This window comes from Choloepus didactylus, chromosome 2, assembly GCF_015220235.1.
Source record: "Choloepus didactylus isolate mChoDid1 chromosome 2, mChoDid1.pri, whole genome shotgun sequence".
NCBI classification, from domain to species: Eukaryota; Metazoa; Chordata; class Mammalia; order Pilosa; family Megalonychidae; genus Choloepus; species Choloepus didactylus.
In genome coordinates, this window is record NC_051308.1 from 208,386,168 (window position 1) to 208,408,505 (window position 22,338).

A 22,338-nucleotide genomic window follows, 5' to 3' on the forward strand; every position below is an offset into this window, starting at 1 on the left:
GAAATCTTTAAAACGAAAGAATACACAAACATGCATTCTATTAGCTGTCAGAGTGATGACATCACACATGAACCTCTGGAAAACTCCACTACTAGAGAATGAGAGTGAAAGGTGTAATTAATGTTTTAGTATTGCTCTGAAAACAGTTTTGACCTTACAGATCCTTGAAAGGATATTGAGGACCCCTCCCCCCCCCAAGGTTCCCCAGATCACACTTCAAGAACTGCTAACTGTATAACGTTTTAAAAATCCATTTTCCCAATAATGGATATTTGGGCCATTTCAGGTGTTGGGTGGTTACAAACAGGACTGCTATGTGTATTCTTTTACATGTATCCTGGTATACATATACAAGAATTTCTCTAGAGTTCATACCTTAGATTAGAATTGCTGAGTCATAGGGTATGTATATCTTCAAGTTTTATTATGTAATGTCTGCAGTGCTGTCCAGGGGGTCATTCTGTGCTCAACATTCAGACATTTTTTTTTTTCCCCCATTTTTCTACTCATCCATCCATACACTGGACAAAGGGGAGTGTGGTCCATATGGCTTTAGAGTCACATTGTCACCCCTCATAAGCTACATTTTTATACAATTGTCTTCAAGATTCATGGGTTCTGGGTTGTAGTTTGATAGTTTCAGGTATCCATCACCAACTACCCCAATTCTTTAGAACCTAAAAAGAGTTGTCTATATTGTGTGTAAGAGTGCCCGCCAGAGTGACCTCTTGGCTTCTTTTGAAATCTCTCTGCACTGAAACTTATTTCATTTCCTTTCACATCCCCCTTTTGGTCAAGATATTCTCCATCCCACGATGCCAGGTCTAGATTCCTCCCCGGGAGTCATATTCCACGTTGCCAGGGAGATTCACTCCCCTACGTGTCAGATCCCATATAGAGGGGAGGGCAGTGATTTCACCTTTCAAGTTGGCTTAGGTAGAGAGAGAGGGCCACATCTGAGCAACAAAGAGGCATTCGGGAGGAGGCTCTTAGGCACAATTATAGGCAGACCTAGCCCCTCCTTTGCAGCAACAGTCTTCCCAAGGGCAAGTCCTGTGGTAGAGGGCTCAGCCTATCAAACCACCAGTCCCCTATGTCTGTGAGCACATCAGCAATCATTGAGGTAGGGAAACCCAACACCCTTGCATTCTCCACCAGCTCTTCAAGGTAAACATTCAGACTTGAAAGACTTCTATAGGACAGACTTGGCATCAAATAATGCCTAATAAACAGTCAGTATTCAAATTTTGCCAGTTGTTCCAATAATATCCTCTACAATTTTTTTGTTTTTCATTCATACAGGATAGCACTGTAAAGATGTCATTCTGTTGCTTCTGGTTTCTGTAGTTTCTATTGAAAACTCAGCCATCAGCCTTATTGTTGCTCATATAAAAATAATGCTTTTTTTTCCCTCTAACTGCTGTTAAGAATTTCCCTTTGTCTTTCCTCTCTTTGATTTCATTTGTATTTTATCTGTCTTTTATTTTAGGCAGTTAAACAATGATGTGTCTGGTGTCATTTTATTTTTCTGGCTGATGAGAGTTGATGTCTTTTCTTATTTTGGGGAAAGTCTTCAGCCATTATCTTTCAGATTTGCTTCTGCCCCCTTCTCTCTTGTCGTCTCCCTCTGGAATTACAGTGATTCATATTTTGGATCGACTGACTATGTCCCACATGTCTCAAGTGCTTTAATCTGTTTTCATTGTGTGTTTTTTCATGTTGGTCACTTCCTCAATTTTGTGTTTTTTATTGTCATAACATATATATAACATAAAATTTGTCATTTTAACCATTTTTAAGTGTACCATTCAGTGGCATTAATTACATTTACAGTGTTGTGCTACCATTACCATGATCCATTGCCCAAATTTTTCATCATCCAAAACAGAAACTCTGTACCTATCAAGTAACAATTCCCCAGTCTCCCTCCTTACCTCCTGGCCCCTGCTAATCTCTAATCTACTCTCTGTCTCTGTGAATTTCCCTATTCTAGATACCTCATTTCAGTGAATTATACCATATTTGTCCTTTTGTATCTAGCTTATTTCGCTTGGCGTAATATTCCATTGTGCGTATCTACCATTTTATTTATCCATCCATCTCTTGATGCACACTTGGTTGTTTCTACCTTTTTGACTATTGTGAATAATGCTGCTGTGAACATTGGCAAATAAGTGTCTATTTGAGTCCCTGATTTCAGTTCTTTGGTGTCAATACCTAGACATGGAATTTCCAGGTCGTATGGGGTAATTCTGTGTTAACGCTCTGAGGAGCCACCAAACTGGTTTCCATAGTGACTGTATCATTTTATCCTCCCACCAACAATACATAAGGCACCAATTAATTTCTTTACATCCTCAAGAGCACTTCTTGTTTTCCTTTTTTTTTTTTTAATGATAGCCATCTTAGTGGATGTGAAGTGGTTTTGATTTGCATTCCCCTAATGACTAATGATGTTGAGCATCTTTTCATGTGCTTATTAGCTATTTTATGTCTTCTTTGGAGAATTATCCACTCAAGTCCTTTGCCCTCTGTTTTGTTTTGTTTTAATTTGATTTTTTTTATTAGAGAAGCTACAGCTTTGCAGGAAGCTCATACAGAAAATAGAGTTCCCATTTACCTTTGTTATAGCTGATGAGAGAATATTATTACAATTATGCTAGTAACTATGGTCCATACTTTACATTAAGGTTCGCTGTTTGTATTGTACACTCCTGTAGTTGTTGTTTTTTTAATTTTTAATCTAGTAGCATATATGCAACCTAAAATTTACCCTTTTAATTACATTCAAATATATGATTTAGTGGTGTTGATTCCATTCACAATGATTTGCTCTGTCACCACCTCCATTACCAAAACATTTCCATCACCTCAAACAGGAAACACTGTACCAATTAAACATTAACTCTCCATTCCATACCCCAACCCCAACTCCTGGTAAACTGTATTCTAAGTTTCTGACTCCATGAATTTGCCTATTCTAATTATTTTATATGAGTGAGCTCATAGAATATTTGTACTTTTCTTTCTGGCTTATTTCACTCAATATGATGTCTTCAACATTCATCCATGTTGTCACATGAATCAGAACTTCATTCCTTTTTACTGCTGAGTAATATTACATTATATGTGTATACCCTAGTTTGCTTATTCATTCATTTGCTGATGGACACTTGCATTGCTTCCATCTTTTGGGAATTGTGAATAATGGTGCTGTGAACATCAATGTGCAATTATCTGTTCGAGTCCCTGCTTTCAATTCTTTCCGTTATATACCTAGAAGTCAGATTGCCAGGTGTTTTATTCAGCTAGGCTGCCAAAATGCAGTATGCCAGAAATGGGCTGGCTTTTAACAAGGGGAATTTATTGGTTTACAAGCTTACAGTTCTGAAGACTTGAAAATATCCAAATCAAGGCATCAACAAGATGATACCTTCTTCCCGAAGACAGGTTGCCAGCAATCCTGAGCTCATCTGTCAGATGGCAAGGAACATGGCAGCATCTACTGGTCTCTCTCTCTTTCTCCCTTCTCTTCTGGGTTTCATTGCTTTCAGCTTTGAAAAGCTTCTCTTCTGAGGCTTTCTCTCTCAGCTTCTGTGCCTTTCTTTCTCAGTTTCTGTGGCTTCTTGTCTGGGTCTGAATTTCGTTCTCTTATAAAAGACTCCAGTAAGAGGATTACGAACCATCCTGAATATGGTGGGTCACATCTTAAGGTCCTACTCACCAAAGATCCTACTTAGAATGGGTCCACGCTCACAGGAATGGATTGATTATAAGAACATAGTTTTCTGAGGTCTAGTAAGCCTCCAAACCATCACACTGAGTCCATGGTAATTCTATGCTTAACTTTCTGAGAAACCACTAAACCGTCTTCCATGGCGGCTGCACCATTTTACATTCCTACCAATAACGAACAAGTTTTCCTGTTTCTCCACGTCCTTTCTAACACTTGTTATTTTTTCATTTTTTGAAAATAGTAGCCATTCTAATGGGTATGAAATGGATCTCATGATTTTAATTGGCATTTCTCTAGCGGCTATTGAAGTTGAACATTTTTTCATGTATATCTTCTTTGGAGAAATGTCTATTCAAGTCTTTGGACTGTTTTTTAATTGGGTTGTTTGTCTTTTTGTTGTTGAATTTTTGTAGGATTTCTTTATAAATTCTGGATATTAAACCCCTGTCAGATATGTGGTTTTCAAACATTTTCTCCCATTCTGTAAGTTGTCTTTTTACTGCCAGATGAAGTCCTTTGATGCACAAGAGTTTTTTCTTTTCATGAATCCCATTTATTTACTTTACCTTTTCTTGCTTGTGCTTTTGATATAAAGTCTAAGAAACCATTGCCTAAAAAAAGGTCCTAAAGATATTTCCCTAAATTTTCTTCTAGAAGTTTTATAGTACTGGATTTTATATTGAGGTCTTTGATCCACTTGGAGTTAATTTTGTATATGGTGTGAGATAGGGTTCACCCATCATTCTTTTGCGTATGGAGATCCAGTTTTTCCCAGCACTATTTGTTGAACAGACTATTCTTTCCCAATTGAGAGTCTTGGCACCCTTGTCAAATTGAGAATTGATTTCTAATCCCTCAGTTCAATTCCATTGTTCCATATGTCTGTCCTTGTGCCAGTCCATGCTTTTCTGACCATGTAGCTCTGTAATACATTTAAAAATCAGGAATGTGAGTATATAAACTTCCTTCTTTTTTTTTTTTGTTAAAGACTGAGTCTGTGTTTTTTTTAAATTAAATTTTATTGAGATACATTCACACACCATACAAACCATCCAAAATATACAATCACTGGCTCACAGTATCATCACATTGTTATGCATACATCCCCATGATCAACTTTAGAACATTTTTGTTACTCCAAAAAAGAAAGGAAAATAAAAAAGAAAACCCTAATCTTCCTATACCCTTTATCCTCCCCTATTATTGCCCCATAGTATTGGTGTGGTACTACATTTGTTACTATTGATGAAAGACTATTAAAATATTACTGTTAGCTATAGACCATAGTTTGCAATAGGTACATTTTTTCTCATATACCCCTCTATTATTAATTCCTTGTAATAGTGTCATACATTTTTTCTAGTTCATGAAAGAACTTTTTTATATTTGTTCAGTTAATCACAGACATAGTCCAAGATTCACTGTGTTATACTTTCCCATGTTATAACTTCCAACTTTCCTTCTGGGACATTCGTAACTCTAAATTTCCCTTCCCACCACAGTTGCACACTATTCAGTGCTGTTAATTATTCTCACAATAATGTGCTACAGTCGCCTCTATCCATTTCCATATGTTTAAATTCAACTTAAACATTCTGCACATAGTAAGCAAATGCTCCACATTCTTTAGCTTCATTCTATATCCTGGTAACCTGTATTCTATATTTTATGTCTGTAAGTTTACATATTATAATTAGTTCATATTAGTGAGATCATACAATGTTTGTCCTTTTGTGTCTAACTTATTTCACTTAACATAATGTCCTCAAGGTTCATCCATGTTGTCACTTGCTTTAGGACTTCGTTCCTTCTTACTGCTGAGGAATATTCCATCATATGTATGTAACACATTTTTTTTATCTATTCATCTGTTGATGGACACTTGGGTTGTTTCCATCTTTTGGCAACTGTGAATAATGCCACTAAATATCAGTGTGCAAATGTCTGTTCACATCCCTGCTTTCAAATCTTCTGGGTATATCCCAAGCAGTGGGATTGCCAAGTCATAAGGCAACTCTATACTTAGCTTCCTGAGGAGCCACCAGACTGTCTTCCACAATGGCTGTAGCATTTTCCTTTCCCACCAGCAGTAAATAAGAGTGCCTAGTTCACCACATCCTCTCCAACACTTGTAGTTTCCTGTTTGTTTAATAGCAGACATTCTAGTAGGTGTGAGATGATATCTCATTGTGGTTTTGATTTAACGTTTTCCTAATAGCGAGTGAGGCTGAGAATCTTTTCAATGTTCTTTTTGGCTATCTGTATTTCCTCATTAGAAAAAATGTCCTGTTTGTGTCTTTTGCTCGTTTTTTAATTGGATTGTCTTTTTATTGTTGAATTGTAGTATTTCTTTGTATATTCTGAGTATCAAACCCTTATCAGATATGTGTTTCCAAATATTTTCTCCTGTTGAGTCGGTTGCTTTTTCATCAACCCTTTTGACAAAGTCCTTTGAAGCACTGAAGTGTTCAATTTTGAGGAATATCTATTTTTCTTTCATTGCTTGTGCTTTGGGTGTAAAGTCTAAGAAACTACCACCACCTATCTCTAAATCTTGAATATGTTTCCCTAAATTTTCTTCTAGGAGTTTTATGGTACTGGTTCTTATATTTAGGTCTTTTATCCATTTTGAAGTTATTTTTGTATAGGGGTGTGAGATTGAGATCCTCTTTCATTCATTCTTTGGTTATGGATATCCAATTTTCTCAACATCATTTATTGAAGACACTGTTCTCTCCTAATTGAGTGTACCTGGGAGCCTTGACAAAAATCATTTGACGATAGATCTGAGGGTCTATTTCTTAACTCTCAATTCTATTCCATTGAATGAATGTGTCTGTCCTTTATGCCAGTACCATGCTGTTTTAACTACTGTGGCTTTATAATATGCTTTAAAGTCAGGAAGTGATGCCTCTCACTTCATTCTTTTATTTTTAAGATGGTATTGGCTATCTGAGGCCTGTTCAACCCGACACGGGCCCAGGACCGAAGAACACATGGTGTTAGACATGAGCTTAATAGGACTTACAGGCAGAAGAGAGTTCTTCCTGGTGGCATCCAGCCAGAAAAGATGAAAGTTAGTGCTCCACAAAGAGCAGGGGGTGCCAGAGGGTGGTTTATAAGGGTTAGGGTGAAGACATTTCATAGGGTCTGAGAACAGAGTTTCAGCAAGGTTTTGTGACCCAGAGGTGTAGAGATTTGTTATCAACAGTGATCAGGGGAGGGGAGTTTTAATGCTTTGTTTATGATACCATTTGTACATTCTCTCCCTCCACCCCCCCACCCCACTCCAGGGAATTCTAATGACCTTTGATGTCTATCCTGGTCAAGTAGGCGGCTATATGAAATAACTCCCTTTCGCTATGGGGGGAGAGGGCCCAGGCCCTGGGTTCCCACAAGTCCCCTTACCCTTCCAAATAAAATTGATAATTAGCTTTTCCATTTCTACAAAGTAGACTGTTAGAATTTTGATTGGTATTGCATTAACTTTATAGATCAGTTTGGGTAGAATTGACATCTTAATGACATTTAAGCTTCCAATCCATGAACATAGAAGTCATTCCATTTATTTAGGTCTTCTTTGATTTCTTTCAGAAATGTTTTGTAGTTTTCTTTGTACTAGTCCTTTACATACTTGGTTAACTTTATTCATAGATATTTGATTCTTTTAGTTGCTATTGTAAATGAGACTTTTTTTTTTTATTACCTCCTTGGATAGCTTATTACTAGTGTATAGAATCACCATTGATTTTTGCATGTTGATCTTGTATGCTGCCACTTTGCCGAACTCGTTTATTAGCTCAAGGAGCTTCGTTGTGTTTTTTTCCATGATTTTCTAAATATAGGATCATGTCATCTGTAAATATAGTTTTACTTCTTTCCAATTTGGATGCCTTTTTTTTTTTTTTTTTTTTTTTTTTTTTTTTTTTTTTGCCTAATTGCTCTAGCTAGAACTTCTAGCACAATGTTGAAGAATAGTGGTGACAGTGGGCATCCTTGTCTCGAATCCGATCTTAAGGTGAAGGCTTTCAGTCTCTCACTGTTGGATATTATGCTGGCTGTGGGTTTTTCATATATGCCCTTTATCATATTAAGGAAATTTCCTTTGATTCCTACCTTTTATAGTGTTTTTATATTGAACGGGTGCTGAATGATGTCAAATGCCTTTTCTGCATCACACAAGATGATCATATGGTTTTTCCTTATGAATTGGTTACTGTAGTGTATTACATTAATTGATTTTCTTGTGTTGAACCACCCTTGCCTACTTGTAATAAAACCCATTTGGTCATGGTTTATAATTCTTAATATGCTGTTGGATTTGATTTGCAAGTATTTTGTTGAGGATTTTTATATCTATATTCATTAGAGAGATTGGTCTGATGTTTTCTTTTCTTATAGGCTTTGGTATTAGGGTGGTGTTGGCTTCATAGAATGAGTTAGGTAGTGTTCTCTCTTCTTCAATTTTTTGGAAGAACTTGAGCAGGAATGGTATTAATTCTTCTTCGATTGCTTGGTAAAATTCGCCTGTGAAGCCATCCTGTCCTGGACTTCTCATTTATTGGTACGTTTTGATTACTGATTCAGTCTCTTTACTTGTGAATGGTTTTTTAAGGTCTTCTATTTCTTCTCAAGTCAGTGTAAGTTGTTCATGTGTTTCTAGGAACTTTTCTGTTTCATCTAGGTTGTCTAGTTTGTTTGGCATATAGTGGTTCATAGTAACCTCTTACGATCTTTTTTATTTCTTCAGGGTCCATGGTAATGCCTCCTGCCTCTCATTTCTTATTTTATTTCTTTGCATCTTCTCTCTTTTTGTCTTTGTCAGTCTAACTAAGGTGATTTTCTCCAAGAACCAACTTTTAGTTTTTATTGATTCTATTTTAATTCTCATTTCATGAATTTCTTCTCTAATCTTTGTTCTTTCCTTCTGCTTGCTTTAGGATTATTTTGCTGTTCTTTCTCCAGTTATTCAGTTAGGTCATTGATTTTAGCTCTTTCTTCCTTTATAGGCATGTAGGGCTATAAATTTCCCTCTCAGCATTGCCTTCCCTGCATCCCATGAGTTTTGATATACTGTGTTCTCATTTTCGTTTGTCTCAAAATGTTTACTGATTTCTCTTGCAATTTCTTCTTCGACCGACTGATTGTTTAAGAGCGTGTTGTTTAACCTCCATTTATTGGTTTATTTTCCAGATCTGCATTTGTTGTTGCTTTCCAGCTTCATTCCATTATGATCAGAGGAAGTATCTTGTATAATTTCAGTGTTTTTAAATTTCTTCAGACCTGTTTTGTGCCCCAGCATATGGTTCTGTTCTGCAGAATGTTCCATGAGCCCTTGAGAAAAATGTATATGCTGCTTGGGGGTGCAATGTTCTATAAATGTCTGTTAAATCTAGTTCATTTATCATGTTATTTAGTTTCTCTGTTTCTTTATTGATCATCTGTTTAGATGTTTTATCTATTAACTACCTTCTTTTTAAAGATGGGTTTGGCTATTCAGGTCCCTTTACCCATCCATATAAATTTGATGATTGGCTTTTCCATTTCTGCAAAGAATTTTGATTGGGTAAATAACTTGGGTAGAATTGACTTCTTAACAATATTTAGTCTTCTAGTCCATGAACATGGAATGTCCTTCCATTTATTTAGATCTTCTTTGTTTTCTTTTAGCAACGTTTTGTAGTTTTCCATGTATGAGTCCTTTACATCCTTGATTAAATTTATTCCTATATAGTTGATTCTTTTAGTTGCTAATGTAAATTGATTGTTTTTCTTAATTTCTTGTTCAGATTGTTCATTACTAGTGTATAGAAATGCTACTGATTTTTGCTTGTTGATCTTTAACCCCACCAATTTGCTGAATTCATTTATTAGCTCTAGTAGCTTTGTTGGGCAATTTTCAAATTTTCTATATATATGAAGATGTCATTTTCAAATAGAGAAAGTTTTACTTCTTTCTCTCCTGTTCGGATGCTTTTTCTTTCTTTCTTTCTTTCTTTTTTTTTTTTTTTTTTCCTTTTTCTTGCCAAATTTCTCTGACTAGGACTTCCATGACAATGTTGAATACCAGTGGTGATAGTGGGCATACTTGTCTTGTTCCTTATCTTAGAGGGAAAGCTTTCAGCCTGTCACCATTGAATTTGATGTTAGTTGTGAGTTTTTCATATATGCTCTTTATGATGTGTAGGAAGTTTCCTTTTATTCCTAGTTTCCTATATGTTTTCACCAAGAAGGGGTGCTGGATTTTATCAAATTGCCTTTTCTGTGGCAATTGAGCTATCATGTGGCTTTTATTTCTTTCATTCTATTAATGTGGTTGTGGTGGTTTGAAACTGTATATACCTCAGAAAATCATGTTCTTAAAGCTAATCCATTCCTGTGGGTGTAGAACTATTATAAATAGGGCCTTTTGATTAGGTTACTTCAGTTAAGTCATGGCCCCGGGTGGATCTTAATCCTCTTACTAGAGTCTTTTTAAATGGGATGAATACAGAGAGAGAGAGAGGGAAAGTCATGGAAGCAAGAAGCTGAAAGCAACAAAACTCAGCAGAGAAGGGAGAGACCAACATACACCGCCATGTACCTTCCCATGTGACAGAGGAGCCAAAATAATTGTCAGCTGGTCTTCATAAAGAAAGTATCATCTTGATGATGCCTTAATTTGAACATTTTCATGGCCTCAAAACTGTAAGCCTGTAAGCTAGTAAATTCCCATTGTTAAAAGTGCATTTCATGATATCTGCTTTAAGCAGCTTAGCAAACTAACACAGTGGTATATTACATTAATTGATTTTCTTGTGCTGAACCATCTTTGCACACCAGGGATTTTGTTGAAGATTTTTTATCTACATTCATAAGGGATATTTGTCTGTAATTTTATTTTCTTGTGATATCTGTATCTGGCTTTGGTATTAGGGTGATGTTGGCCTTGTAGAATGAATTAGAGAATGTTCCCTTCTCTTCATTGTTTTGGAAGAGTTTGAGTAGGATTGATGTTAATTCTTCTTGGAATATTTGGTAAAAGTCACCAGTGAAGCCTGTGATCCTAGGTTTTTCTTTGTTGGGAGGTTTTTTTATTACTGATTCCATCTCTTTATTTGTTATTGGTCTTTTGAGATCTTCTATTTCTTCTAAAGTCATTGTAGGTAGTTTGCATGTTTCTGGGAATTTGTCCATTTTATCTAACTTATCTAATTTGTTGGCATACAGTTGTTCATAGTATCCTCTTATAATACTTTTTATTTCTGTAGGGCTGGAAGTAATGTCCACCTTCCAATTCTGATTTTAGTTTTTTGCATCCTCTCTCTTTTTCCTTTGTCAATCTATTCTATTTTTCTATATATTTTTCTCACTACTTCACTTTGAGTGTTTTCTGTTGACCTTTCTTCAAGTTCATTAATCCTATCTTCTGATGAATCTTATCTGTACTTAAACCCATCCAATGAGTTCTTAATTTCTAATATTTAGCTCTAGGATGTACATTTCATTATTTTATAGATTCCAGTCTTCTGTGGGCATTATCCATCTTTTCTTACATTTTGTTCATCTTTTCCTCTATTTTTATCTAATAATTTTTTATGATATACTGGACATTTTTATATCAAATGACTGTTGAGGCTCCAGTTCATATCTTCCATCAGAAAGAATTCTTCCTTTCCTCTGTTACACTAATAGCATGGTCTAATCATGGACTGAGCTGTACTAGGGCTGGACTGTACATCTGGTTTATCCCTGTTCCTCAGGCATGGGCCCCGTTGGGCTTTTCATTGAGAAACTAGCAGGTCTCTGTCTCCTCATCCCTGAAAAATTGCAGGAGATTGCCCTACTTTAAGAGGTTTTACGCTTAGAACTTTTACTTCTTACCCCCTACACTTTCAAAATATGGCATATATCTTAATGCGGAGAGCAGCTATGTGTTTGAGGTAGGCCTCCTTCTTCTAGTGGGACTTTGTCTCCTAAAACCACACGATTATGGGAGATTTTGTTCTGCCTTTAAGCTCTCAGCCAAGGTTTTCTGGTCCCATGTGCAAAGGCTCATAACTCAGCAAATATCCCATGGGGAAAATTGGCCACACATATGGGGCTCCTCAAGAGTCCAGTCTGTCACAGACTCTTCTCTGGTTTCTCTTTCCCCAAAGTAGAACTCCTTTACACAGGCCAAGCCTAATCCTCAGCATATGCCTAAAATTGGCAAATGTCCTCGGTAAAGAAAACAATGTCTGCTACATTGAAAGGGCTCTTCCCACCATCTGGAATTCCAGTTGTAATCCTAATGAGTTCTGTAGCTTTGCAAAGTCTATTAAAATAATTTACCTGGCTTTTTCTAGTTGTAGCATCAGCAACATTGAACTGCTATGATCTATTATATCCTACCTGGAAGCATAAGAGTTCCCCATCATCTTCTATCTACCACCATAATGGCTTCATTACTAATCTCCCTAATTCTACAGTTGCCCCTTGTCTTATTTTGCTTTGACAAATACCACACACTGGGTTGGCTTAAACAATAAGAATTTATTGGTTGACAGTTTGGAGGCTAAAAGTCCAAAATCAAGAAGTCAGCAAGGTCATGTGTATTAGTTAGATTCTCTAGGGAAACAGAACCAACAAGAGATGTCTGTAAATGTAAGATTTTACAAAAATGTCTCAGGAAACTGTGGGGATGCACGAGTCCAAATTCCATTGGGCAGGATGCACAGGTCCAAATTCCATGGGGCAGGATGCATGAGTCCAAATTCCATAGGGCGAGCAGTGAACTCCAATGAAGGTGTTCAATGAACTCCTCAGGAGACACTGGCTAGCCAAAGAAGAAGTGAAGGTTCTCTCTCTCCTGCCTTAAACGTCTTCAACTGATTAAATTAAATCCAGCTGATTGAATTCTTTCATTGCGGAAGACATGCCCTTCATTGATGTAATCAGCCACAGATGCAGTCAATTGACTGATGATTTAATAAACCAGGCTTATGGTTTATTAACTAGCCATAAATGTCCTTGCAGTAATGGTTAGGCCAGTGCTTGCTTGACCAGACACCTGGGCACCATCACCTGGCCAAGTTGACACATGAATCTAACTATCACAGTCATGCTTTCTCCCAGAGTCAGTAGCTTTCTGGGGATGGTAGTCCTCCCATCACATGGTAATGTCCATGGTCTCTTACCTTGGCTTTCTCTGACTTCTGGCTTCTACTTCCATGTGCAGTTTCCTGTCCTCATGAGGCCTCCACTGTATGGATAAAGGCCCACCCTGATTCAGTTTGGCCACACCTGAATAGGATCTTTGAACATCCTATTCACAAATGAGTCAACACCCTGACTCACATTAACATACTCAAAGATACTGTTTACAAATGGGTTAACACTCACAGGAACTAGATTAAGACTTGAACTTGTTTTTTTATAGGGTACATGATAAAAAGCCCAAAACCTCTGTTCCAGTTTCCTAGGCTGCTCAAAGCAAATACCACAAAATAGGTCAGTTAAACAATAGGAATTTATGCACTCATGGTTTTGAGGCCATGAAAATGTCCAAATCAAGGTGATGCTTTCTTCCCAAAGACTGGCTGCCAGTGATCCTTGGCTCCTTTGTCATGTGGCAGGGCACATGGCAGGACTGCTGGTCCCTCCCTTCTCTTCCAGATTTCATTGATTTCCGCTTCTTGCTTCCATGCCTTTCTCTTTCATATCTGAAATCATTCCATTTATAAAGGACTCCAGTAATAGGATTAAGACCCATCCTGATTGAAGTGGGTCACACCTTAACTGAAGTAACCTCATCAAAGTATTTTTCAATGGGTTCATACTCACAGGAATGCATTAAGTTTAAGAACATGTTTTTCTAGGGCACATAAAGCTTCAAACCACCACGACCACCTATACAGAGCAGAGTGTTCCTTCCTGCTTTCCTTCATACTTCATATTTAGAATAGGTTCACATTCATTTTCACACCCTTTGAGGTTCTGCACAATCTTTCTGCTGCTCCTTCTCCAACCTAATCTCCCTCCACTCTCACTGGTGCTCACTCAATTCCAGCCATATTTACCTCCCTTCAGTTCCTCTGAACACACACACATCCATCTCAGAATCTTGGTACTTGTTATACCTTCTACTTGAAAGCTTCTTCCATCAGATTCTTTATAAATCTGTGGATTACCTCATTTGGGGGGCTGTACGCAAATGTCACTTTTTAGAGGTGACTTTCCTTAACTATTCTGAGTAAGATATTACCCCCCTCCTCCATTCTATCTCCTTATTTTTCTTTAGTTTTAATCATAGCACTTACCACTTCTGGCATTATATTGTATAGTTTCTTTGTTCATTTATTTTCTGTCTACTCCACTAGGAAGTAGACACCATGAGAATGAAAAACATGTCTGTTTCGTTCACTGTTATATCCCCAGGGCTTAGAACCACCTAACCTATTATAAATGCTCAAAAACTATTTGCAGAATTTACCTCGATAATTCTCAACTTAGGAGGAGACAGATGATTGGAGTAAAATTGAGAAGTGCTCTGACTGAGATGTTTACCTAATGCTTGGGGATGCAGGAGGGTGGAAGGGAATTCTCACTTAATTAGGTGTTGTTCAGAGAAGGCCTCAATAAGGAGGTATCCCTTGAGGTGAATGCTGCAAACCAAGCATCATACGTCTGACACTGAGAAGAATAGAGCTCAGCATTGCGAAGGAATGGCATTCAGAAAACAGTGTAGCTTGAACGTAGGAGTGGAAGATAGGAAATGACATCAGACATCATAGAGAGCAAGGCAGGGGCAAAGTCACAAAAGTCCTTGGATATCAGATTAAAGAATTTGGATTTTGCCTTAAAGGTAATAGGGAGCCAAGGTTTTTAAGGTAAGGAGAGATGCTATCAGATTTATATCTCCATGTGTTTCAGTACTCCTCATTGCAAAAATTACACCAAAACTTCAAGTTGATTGATGTAGAAAACCCCTGATTGGTTTTCAGGGCTCAGTTTCAAAACCGTTAGTCCTTATCCCCATTCACAGTGTGACCTGGGGAAGACATCATTTCTTCTTCTGAGACTTAGATCTTCATTCTTATAGATGGCAGGAGAGGACTGTAGGCTTCTAAGAGCTATTCCAACTCTAAGCCTTGTGTTTCTGTTGGTATGCTTCAACTTCGACTTAGGTCATAAGACTTCTCTAACGTGCATTGGAAAGAAACATTTATTGTGTATCCCTTATCTGCCAGAAATAATTTTAAACCTCCAATTCTAGCCAATCTAAATTCACTTCTCTTTCCAACATTTGGGCCAAATGCCAGGAAACTAGCTTCTTAGTATAAAACTACCTGAGCAGAATTGGCAAGTCCTTTTTCCTTCTGGCTGGGATGGGCATTCAGGGGCAAGGTGGAGGTGATAGCGTGAGTCTTTTTCTTGCAGTTGTGATTCCAAAGAATCCCTATCCTGCGTCTGATGTGAACACTGAGAAGCCAAGCATCCACAGCAGCACCAAAACTGTCTTGGAGCATCCACCAGGGCAGAGGGGGCGTAAACCAGGAAAGAAGCGGGGCCGGACACCCAAGACCCTAATTCCCCATCCCATCTCTACCCCATCCAAGTCAGCTGAACCTTTGAAATTCCCAAAGAAGAGGGGTCCCAAACCTGGCAGTAAGGTAGGTAAAAATGTGGATTTCCACAGAAAGGGATAGTGGTTATAAAGGGGTAACTCATCCACGTCCATTCATCTTGGAAAGGGCATGTCCGGCCCTCTTCTCCACTTTGTGTATGCTTTGAAGTCATCCCCACTTATCCTACTTACCTGGGTATTGATAATATTAAAGATAGAGTGGGAAACACATTTTGACTAGGAGAGTTATTCACATTTGAGAGGATTCTGATCTAATATCTTCCATAGGTGGAAGGACATGCTCCATGTTAACCTTCTCGAAATTAGATACCCAGGCATATGAAGACAGAAGATTGATTCTATAAATATGTTTCTTCTTCTAACCTTACTCTCTCTTAAAAAATAATAATAATTGAATATCTACTAGGTGTCAGGCTAGTCATACTCATCACATGATCATCACAAAACCCTAGAAGATAGTATAATCTTATTTTATAGAGATGTAAACTGAGACTTAGAGATGTGAAATGACTTTCAGAAGGTTACATAGCTAGTAACTGGCAAAGGCTTCAGAGATTGGCCCCCAGATCTTCTAATTCCAAGGTCACTGCTGCCCTACCACATAGTCACCTGAGGGAGGTAACACTTATCCCTAGTGTAAGAAAAGACTGCTGAGTCAAGCTTCACAGAGCACTGTACTGAAAATACCAGTTTCTCATAGTCATGGACAGCTCTTCATGAGTATCTTCCCTAGGGAAGCCACTGATACGGAAAGAAGACGCTTCAACTGCTTCTCTGGAGCTCCCTTTGACATCATCTCTTCCACTCTCTGAATCTCCCTCCTGAATTAGACTACCTGAGTTCCAATGTGGAAATGATACCACTTATTTCTCAGCATTAGTTCCACAGTCTAATAAGTTCTTCCTTAGGTTTTATTTGCTTGTTTGTTTTGTTTGTTTAGTAGCTCCAGCTGACTTCAGTCCTGCTGGAATGTAAGCTCAAGATCAAGAACCTAATATTTTTGTTTCTCCTGCAGTAGCTTGCATCTCAGTCATTTGGGAGATGTTCAGTAGATAAAAAATGGATGGATGGATAGATTGAATGGATGGATGGATGGATGGATGGATGATTTTTGTGATGATGTTATCAACCTCAGTAATTTCTTATTGGCTTTGAGTTCTCAGTGTCACATCCTGATCTTCCTATGTAGCACATAATGCCCTTTCTTTAACCACTAACCTCTAACCCAGGACCTGATTAATTTTGGTGTCCAATACTCTCTTCTTACTCTAAAGTTGTGGAGGAGAGGCTAAAGGCCTTAGGGGGATGCTGAAGCCAGAGAACCCATTCTCTGGATGATACGAGTGCATCTTGGGGACAGTCAAGATAAAGAGGGAGCATACTTATCCATGGGGCTCCAGAGACGGAATCAGAACCAATAATCAGAAACTCAACAGACAGGTTTTGTCTTAATATAAAAGGAAAAATTAAATCTATCCAAAAGCAGTAGTGAGCTCCCCATCTCTAGAGATATTTCATCAGGGACTGGATGACCATTTGGAAGGGATGTTTTCAAGGAGAGGAAAGTAGATGGTTGGATGGTTGGATTGAATGGCCTTTAAGATTCTTTAAAACCCACAAATGATGATTCTATGATTTCCTCTGCTCATCTCCTTCAGACAGTCCTGAACATAGTCTTCTTTCTTTCCAACCTTCTTGACAATCGTAATTCTCATCTTATTCTATGTTTTAGATCTTGGCATTTGACTACCTAATTCCACTCCCTGTTCTGTTAACTTCTCCTACAAGTGTATATATATCTTTCACTTTACCCATGAGCCTTATATTACTTTCAGAAGCAAAGTGGTCTTGTGGCTGGAGCTTAGACTTTAAAGCCACATAGACTTAGGTTTAAATTTCACCTGCAGTTTTTACCACTTTTATGACTTTGGGGATGTTTCTTTGGGTGTTTTCATCTGTAAAATGGAGATGAGGTAATGTGAAAATAGGTATAATACATGTAAATACATCTATCTCAAGCAGTAGTTATGCCTTCCATCTCTTTCCTTTCTTCTGTAATCTTTGGGCACCTAACTCACCTGGCTCCTTCCTTCAGGAACCCATGAAATCCTACCAGAAACTCAGTGAAGTTTAACTGGTATTTCCCTTCTTCCCTGCCTTATTACTTATTTGGAGTTTCACTTTTAGCAATATCGAAGAATATGAGCAGTTTCCCATGTCCCCGTGTGCTTTCAATGTTGTTTGACGGTCTGCGTGGTTGCCTTCACAGGCAAGGCCATCCTCATGCATGCCTGCTCTCACCGGTGTATCTCTTCAGATAATGTACTTCTAGAAGGAAGATTTGGTTAAGTAGCTCCCAGCAGTACAATCTACCTGGGGCATATAGTAAAAACATATTTCTGAACTCTAGTGATGTTTATGTTTTCCTTGCATTCAGAAAGGTTTTTAGAAAACTGTTTCTTGGAAAGAAACTTCTGATACCTTACAGCTACTCCCCTCTAGGAACTATCCAGAACAGCATAGAAGAGATGAGATTTCTCCCAAATCTTCCTTATTACTTCACCCATTATTGGTGATCTATACTGTATGCTTCATTGAAAAATATTATATTTACTTCATATATTATGTATATTATATATATTATTATACATATATTTATATGCCAGGTACTATGCTAGGCATGAACCTCAGAGATGAATCAGACCCTCAAGGAGCTGCAGGCTGATAGGGGACACTAGAATGTAAATATATAATGGCAATATCTTGTGATAAATGCGACTATACATAGCACAGAGGTAGCAAAGAAGAGATGGTAATTAATTTAGGGGAAGTCTGGGAAGCTTCCTTGTATGATTATAAAAAAGAAGAAAGGGCATTCTAAGCAGAAGGGACAGTTTACTATTATAAAGGCATGGACCAGGTAAAATTGCAGGATTTTTAGAGAACTAATATAGTTAGAGATATTAGAATATGAGGTCTAAGGGAAGGAATGGCAGGTAATGATCTGAAAAAGTAGGCAGGAAAAGTAGTCTGTAGAATTAGGGTAAAAGGCATTTCCACTTTTAAAGAGAGAGAAAGTACAAAGTAATGTCAAGATAGGCTTAAACCACAGCAATTTTTTTTTTCCTTTTTGCTTTTGTCTTCACAACTAATAAAGGATCTGAAATTTATATGATAATACTGAATCTTGTGTAAAAGGCAATGAGTCAAGCTCTGACGCTACAGAAAACCAGAGTCTTGTAAATAGATTCAAAAAATGTTTACTAAGCTTCTGCTATGTATACAGCATTAGACCAGATGCTATGTGGAAAACAAAGATAAAACAGTCCCATCCACAAATGAGCAAATTAAGTGCTAGGAATAGAAGAACCAGAGGACAAGTTACCTGTCATAGGTAGCAAACTTTTCCCCATCCATTTTGACAGAGGAAACCTCGGACTTTGCTGAACCCACCACCCACCTCACCAACAACCAGCACCCCTGAACCGGATACCAGCACTGTGCCCCAAGATGCTGCCACCATCCCCAGCTCAGCCATGCAGGCCCCCACAGGTAAGAGCAGATCACGGGACTAGCTGTTAAAAGCCCCAGGCCCCAGCATCTATACTTTCTCTTGTCTTGCACTAGTAATTAGCCACTGCCCATTCATAAACCTAAGTAGAGTCTTCTAAAAAAATTTTATCTTTGGCATCTGAAATAGTCTCAGAGGAACCTTCATCCTATCATAACAAACTTTGTGAACTTGGTTTTGGGGAGCTGATGGGGAGATGGGGCCAGCACCAGGAGATCCCCGGCCCAGTTAGTAATAATACTCATCCTTCCCAGTTAGAGTTGCTACCTTCTTAGTGGTCCCTTCCACAGACAGTTTGCTTATCTCAGTAATACTGCCGCCAACCAATGTCTGAAACTTCTCTGATTTTATTTTAACTTCATTGATGGTGACAAATCTTGGTGCTGTGATAGTATGCTTAAGTTTGGAAACCATCCAGCAAAGAGTTATGTGTATCTGTTCCCATTTCATAAACTATGAAGGTAACTCTAAAAGAGCTATCCCTTTAGAATAGATGCATAGCCTCCCAATGGAATAACTATAAAGAACAATACTCATTTTGTATGTGTAAATTAAAATACATGTGTAAAACTTTACTCTTGTTACTCTGCAGACACTCTGTCATCTTTAGGGAAATCTAAGCAATTGGAGTAATCCCCATGTAAGTTAGGGTGTCATTTACTTAGAGTTGAGTATGTCTTGGCTCAAATTCTAAAATATTAGAGCTTGAAGGAAAGGCCCAGCCATAGTTTCCTCTCCAAATAGTCTTTAGAAGTCAGCAGAGCTGCCTGTAGCATGCGTGTCCATCTCTAGTCTGGTCCTATCACATGATTTCTCCAAATATGCCACCTGCATATGCTCCTTCCAATTACTGGATTTGCTTAGTCCAGGAATGTCAGTAGCCACTTTGCCCCTGAGCTCCATGGATGAGGAAGTAAGGACAGATGAGACCTAGGTGAAAATATTGATTATACTTTCCAACCTCATGATGTGCCCACTAGATGCCTGTATACCTGCTTGTTTTAACTTACTTCATTCCAGATACCATTTAGGTGCCTTTTCAACAATAACAAGAAGGTCTGCAGCAGCAGAACTTTCATGATTATGCCTCACCCTTCCTTTTAAATGATGCAAACCATCTGTACTGGCAGTCACTGGGCCAGTATCCCTTCTTTGGCCTGTATCTCATAGCCTAGCCAAGGTTGTATATCCCTAGCTCCTGCTCATGGCCGCCCTATAGCAATTTTGGCTGATCACTGTGTCACTGTCTCCCGATTGGCTTTGGCTCACTCTGTGTAAGCTTGACCTCACTTCTCTCTCTGACCCTCAATTTCCACATCTATACAATGATATGATTCAAACTAGTTGCCTTTATATTCCCCTCAAATATTAATAATAAATTAATATTAGATTGATTGCCATATGCCATAGTGTATCCTTTATTACCTACCTTTAATTTTTTTAACTGCACAATACTTTTAAAAATTATTTTTTATCAACATTATACATGCCCATAGTTTAAAGAAGCAATAGATCTACAAAACTTATTACAAAAACAAAACAATCACTGCCCTCCCCCCTACATGGGACCTGACCCCAAGGATATAAATCTCCCTGGCAATGTGGGACATGAGCCCTGGGGATGAATCTGGACCCAGCATCGTGAGATTGAGAAAGTCTTCTTGACCAAAACAGGGAAGAGAAATGAAACAAAGTTTCAGTGGCTGAGAGATTTCAAGTAGAGTTGAGAGGTCATTCTGGAAGGTATTCTTATGCATTATATAGATATCCCTTTTTAGTTTTTAATGTATTGGAATAGCTAGAAGGAGATACCTGAAACTGTCAAACTGCAAACCAGTAGCACTGATTTTTGAAGACGATTGTGTAACTATGTAGCTTATAAGGTGTGACTGCGATTGTGAAAACCTTGTGGCTCACACTCCCTTTATCCCGTGTTATGGACAGATGAATAGAAAAATGGGAATAAGAATTAAATGAATAATAGGGGGAATGGGGGAGTGGAATGTTTTGGGTGCCCTTCTTTACTTGTATTTTTATTCTTGTTTTTATTTTTCTATATTTTGAAGTAATAAAAGTGTTCAAAGGTTGATTTTGGTGAGAATGCACAACTTTATGATTGTACCGTGAACAATTGATTGTATACCGTGGATGATTGAACAGTATTTAAATATATCTCAATAAAACTGAATTAAAAAAAAAGCTCCTTCCCAGGCCCCTGCTACTTACTGATCTCTAGAGCCAATCACTTTCAATTCAGCTGATTCTTTTAATTAACTCCATATACCTAAGTCATGTGTTTATATTGCTATTTCTTTTTTCAGCTTTAGGCATTTTTCTATTGATTACCCATTGTAGAATATCAGGATTTAACTCTTAATCTCCTTGCCCTATAACCCATCCATACGTGCTTCCCTATCCCAGTACAGTGGTAGTATAACTTTGATTAGATCAAAATTCAGTGTTTTTGTTATTATGATTATTTAAATGCTATTCTCAATTAAGCCATGTAGTGTATTATGATTACTTTTCCTTTATCATTCAGCATTTTGTTTTCAGGAGAAATGATTATCTTTTCAGTTTCTGTTATTTGTTTTTCTATGTACTCATTATTAATTCAACCCTAAACTCTCTTCCTACTATGTATATCTCTCATTATGTTCAAGCACATTAGATATTCTATCCACATCAGAATCTATTAGAAATCTCTCCTGGAGCCTTGTGAGTTCCTAGGGATTTTCTTTACCTCTCTTTTGTGTTAGATCTCCAGTTTGCTATTTCCATATCTTCCTCTTTCTTAGAGTTACATCCTTAGTGTTGTATAAAACTTGTTTATTCTCTTTGAAGCTTCTCTTTTTGCCCAGTTTTCTGAAATTTCACCTTGAATATGAGAATTTTCACCTCCCATACTAACACTTGATGGGCCCATTCCATTTTTTTAGTTTCATGAAATTTTCTTAAATTATGTCATCAATGATTTTCTTCTACTCCTTTTTCTCTACTCAGTCTTTCTGGCATACCTGATATTCAGATGCTGGACCTTTTGAACTAACCCGCTAATGTTCTTACCCCTTACTCCTTCTCTCCTATTCCCTTTTTGCACTTCCTTCAAGCCTTTCTCAACCACATCTTCTAACCTTTGTATTGAGTTTTTCATTTCTGTCATCCTATTTTTTTTAATTATCATTATTTGTTACTCCAGCAGCATTTCCCAAAGCAAGTTTGATTGAAAACCAGTCCTGCAAAATAGCTCTGCATAAAAGGATTTTATGTAGTAAATACATTTAGGAAATGCTTATACTCTTCTTTCCCACTCTTGGAGATTTGCATCTGCTATCAGGAGCTTTTTTTTTAATCTCTGAATTTTTTTTAACAGCATCCAATTCTTATTTCATGGATTCAATGGGAAAACAAAACATGACATTA

General features: G+C 37.7%; 1 protein-coding gene across 10 annotated transcripts in view; it reads left to right on the top strand.

Annotated features, from left to right (window-relative positions):
- SCMH1 (Scm polycomb group protein homolog 1) overlaps nucleotides 1-22,338 on the top strand; it is a 234,828-nt gene that overhangs the window by 174,167 nt on the left and 38,323 nt on the right. For 9 of the 10 annotated variants that reach the window (XM_037827535.1, XM_037827541.1, XM_037827539.1 and 6 more), the window contains 2 exons: nucleotides 15,137-15,369; nucleotides 18,770-18,896. The exons of the other annotated variant lie outside the window; for it this stretch is intronic. In XM_037827535.1, coding sequence (XP_037683463.1) covers nucleotides 15,137-15,369; nucleotides 18,770-18,896 — 360 coding nt within the window. The remainder of the gene's footprint in view (nucleotides 1-15,136; nucleotides 15,370-18,769; nucleotides 18,897-22,338) is intronic. 10 annotated transcript variants of the gene reach the window in all.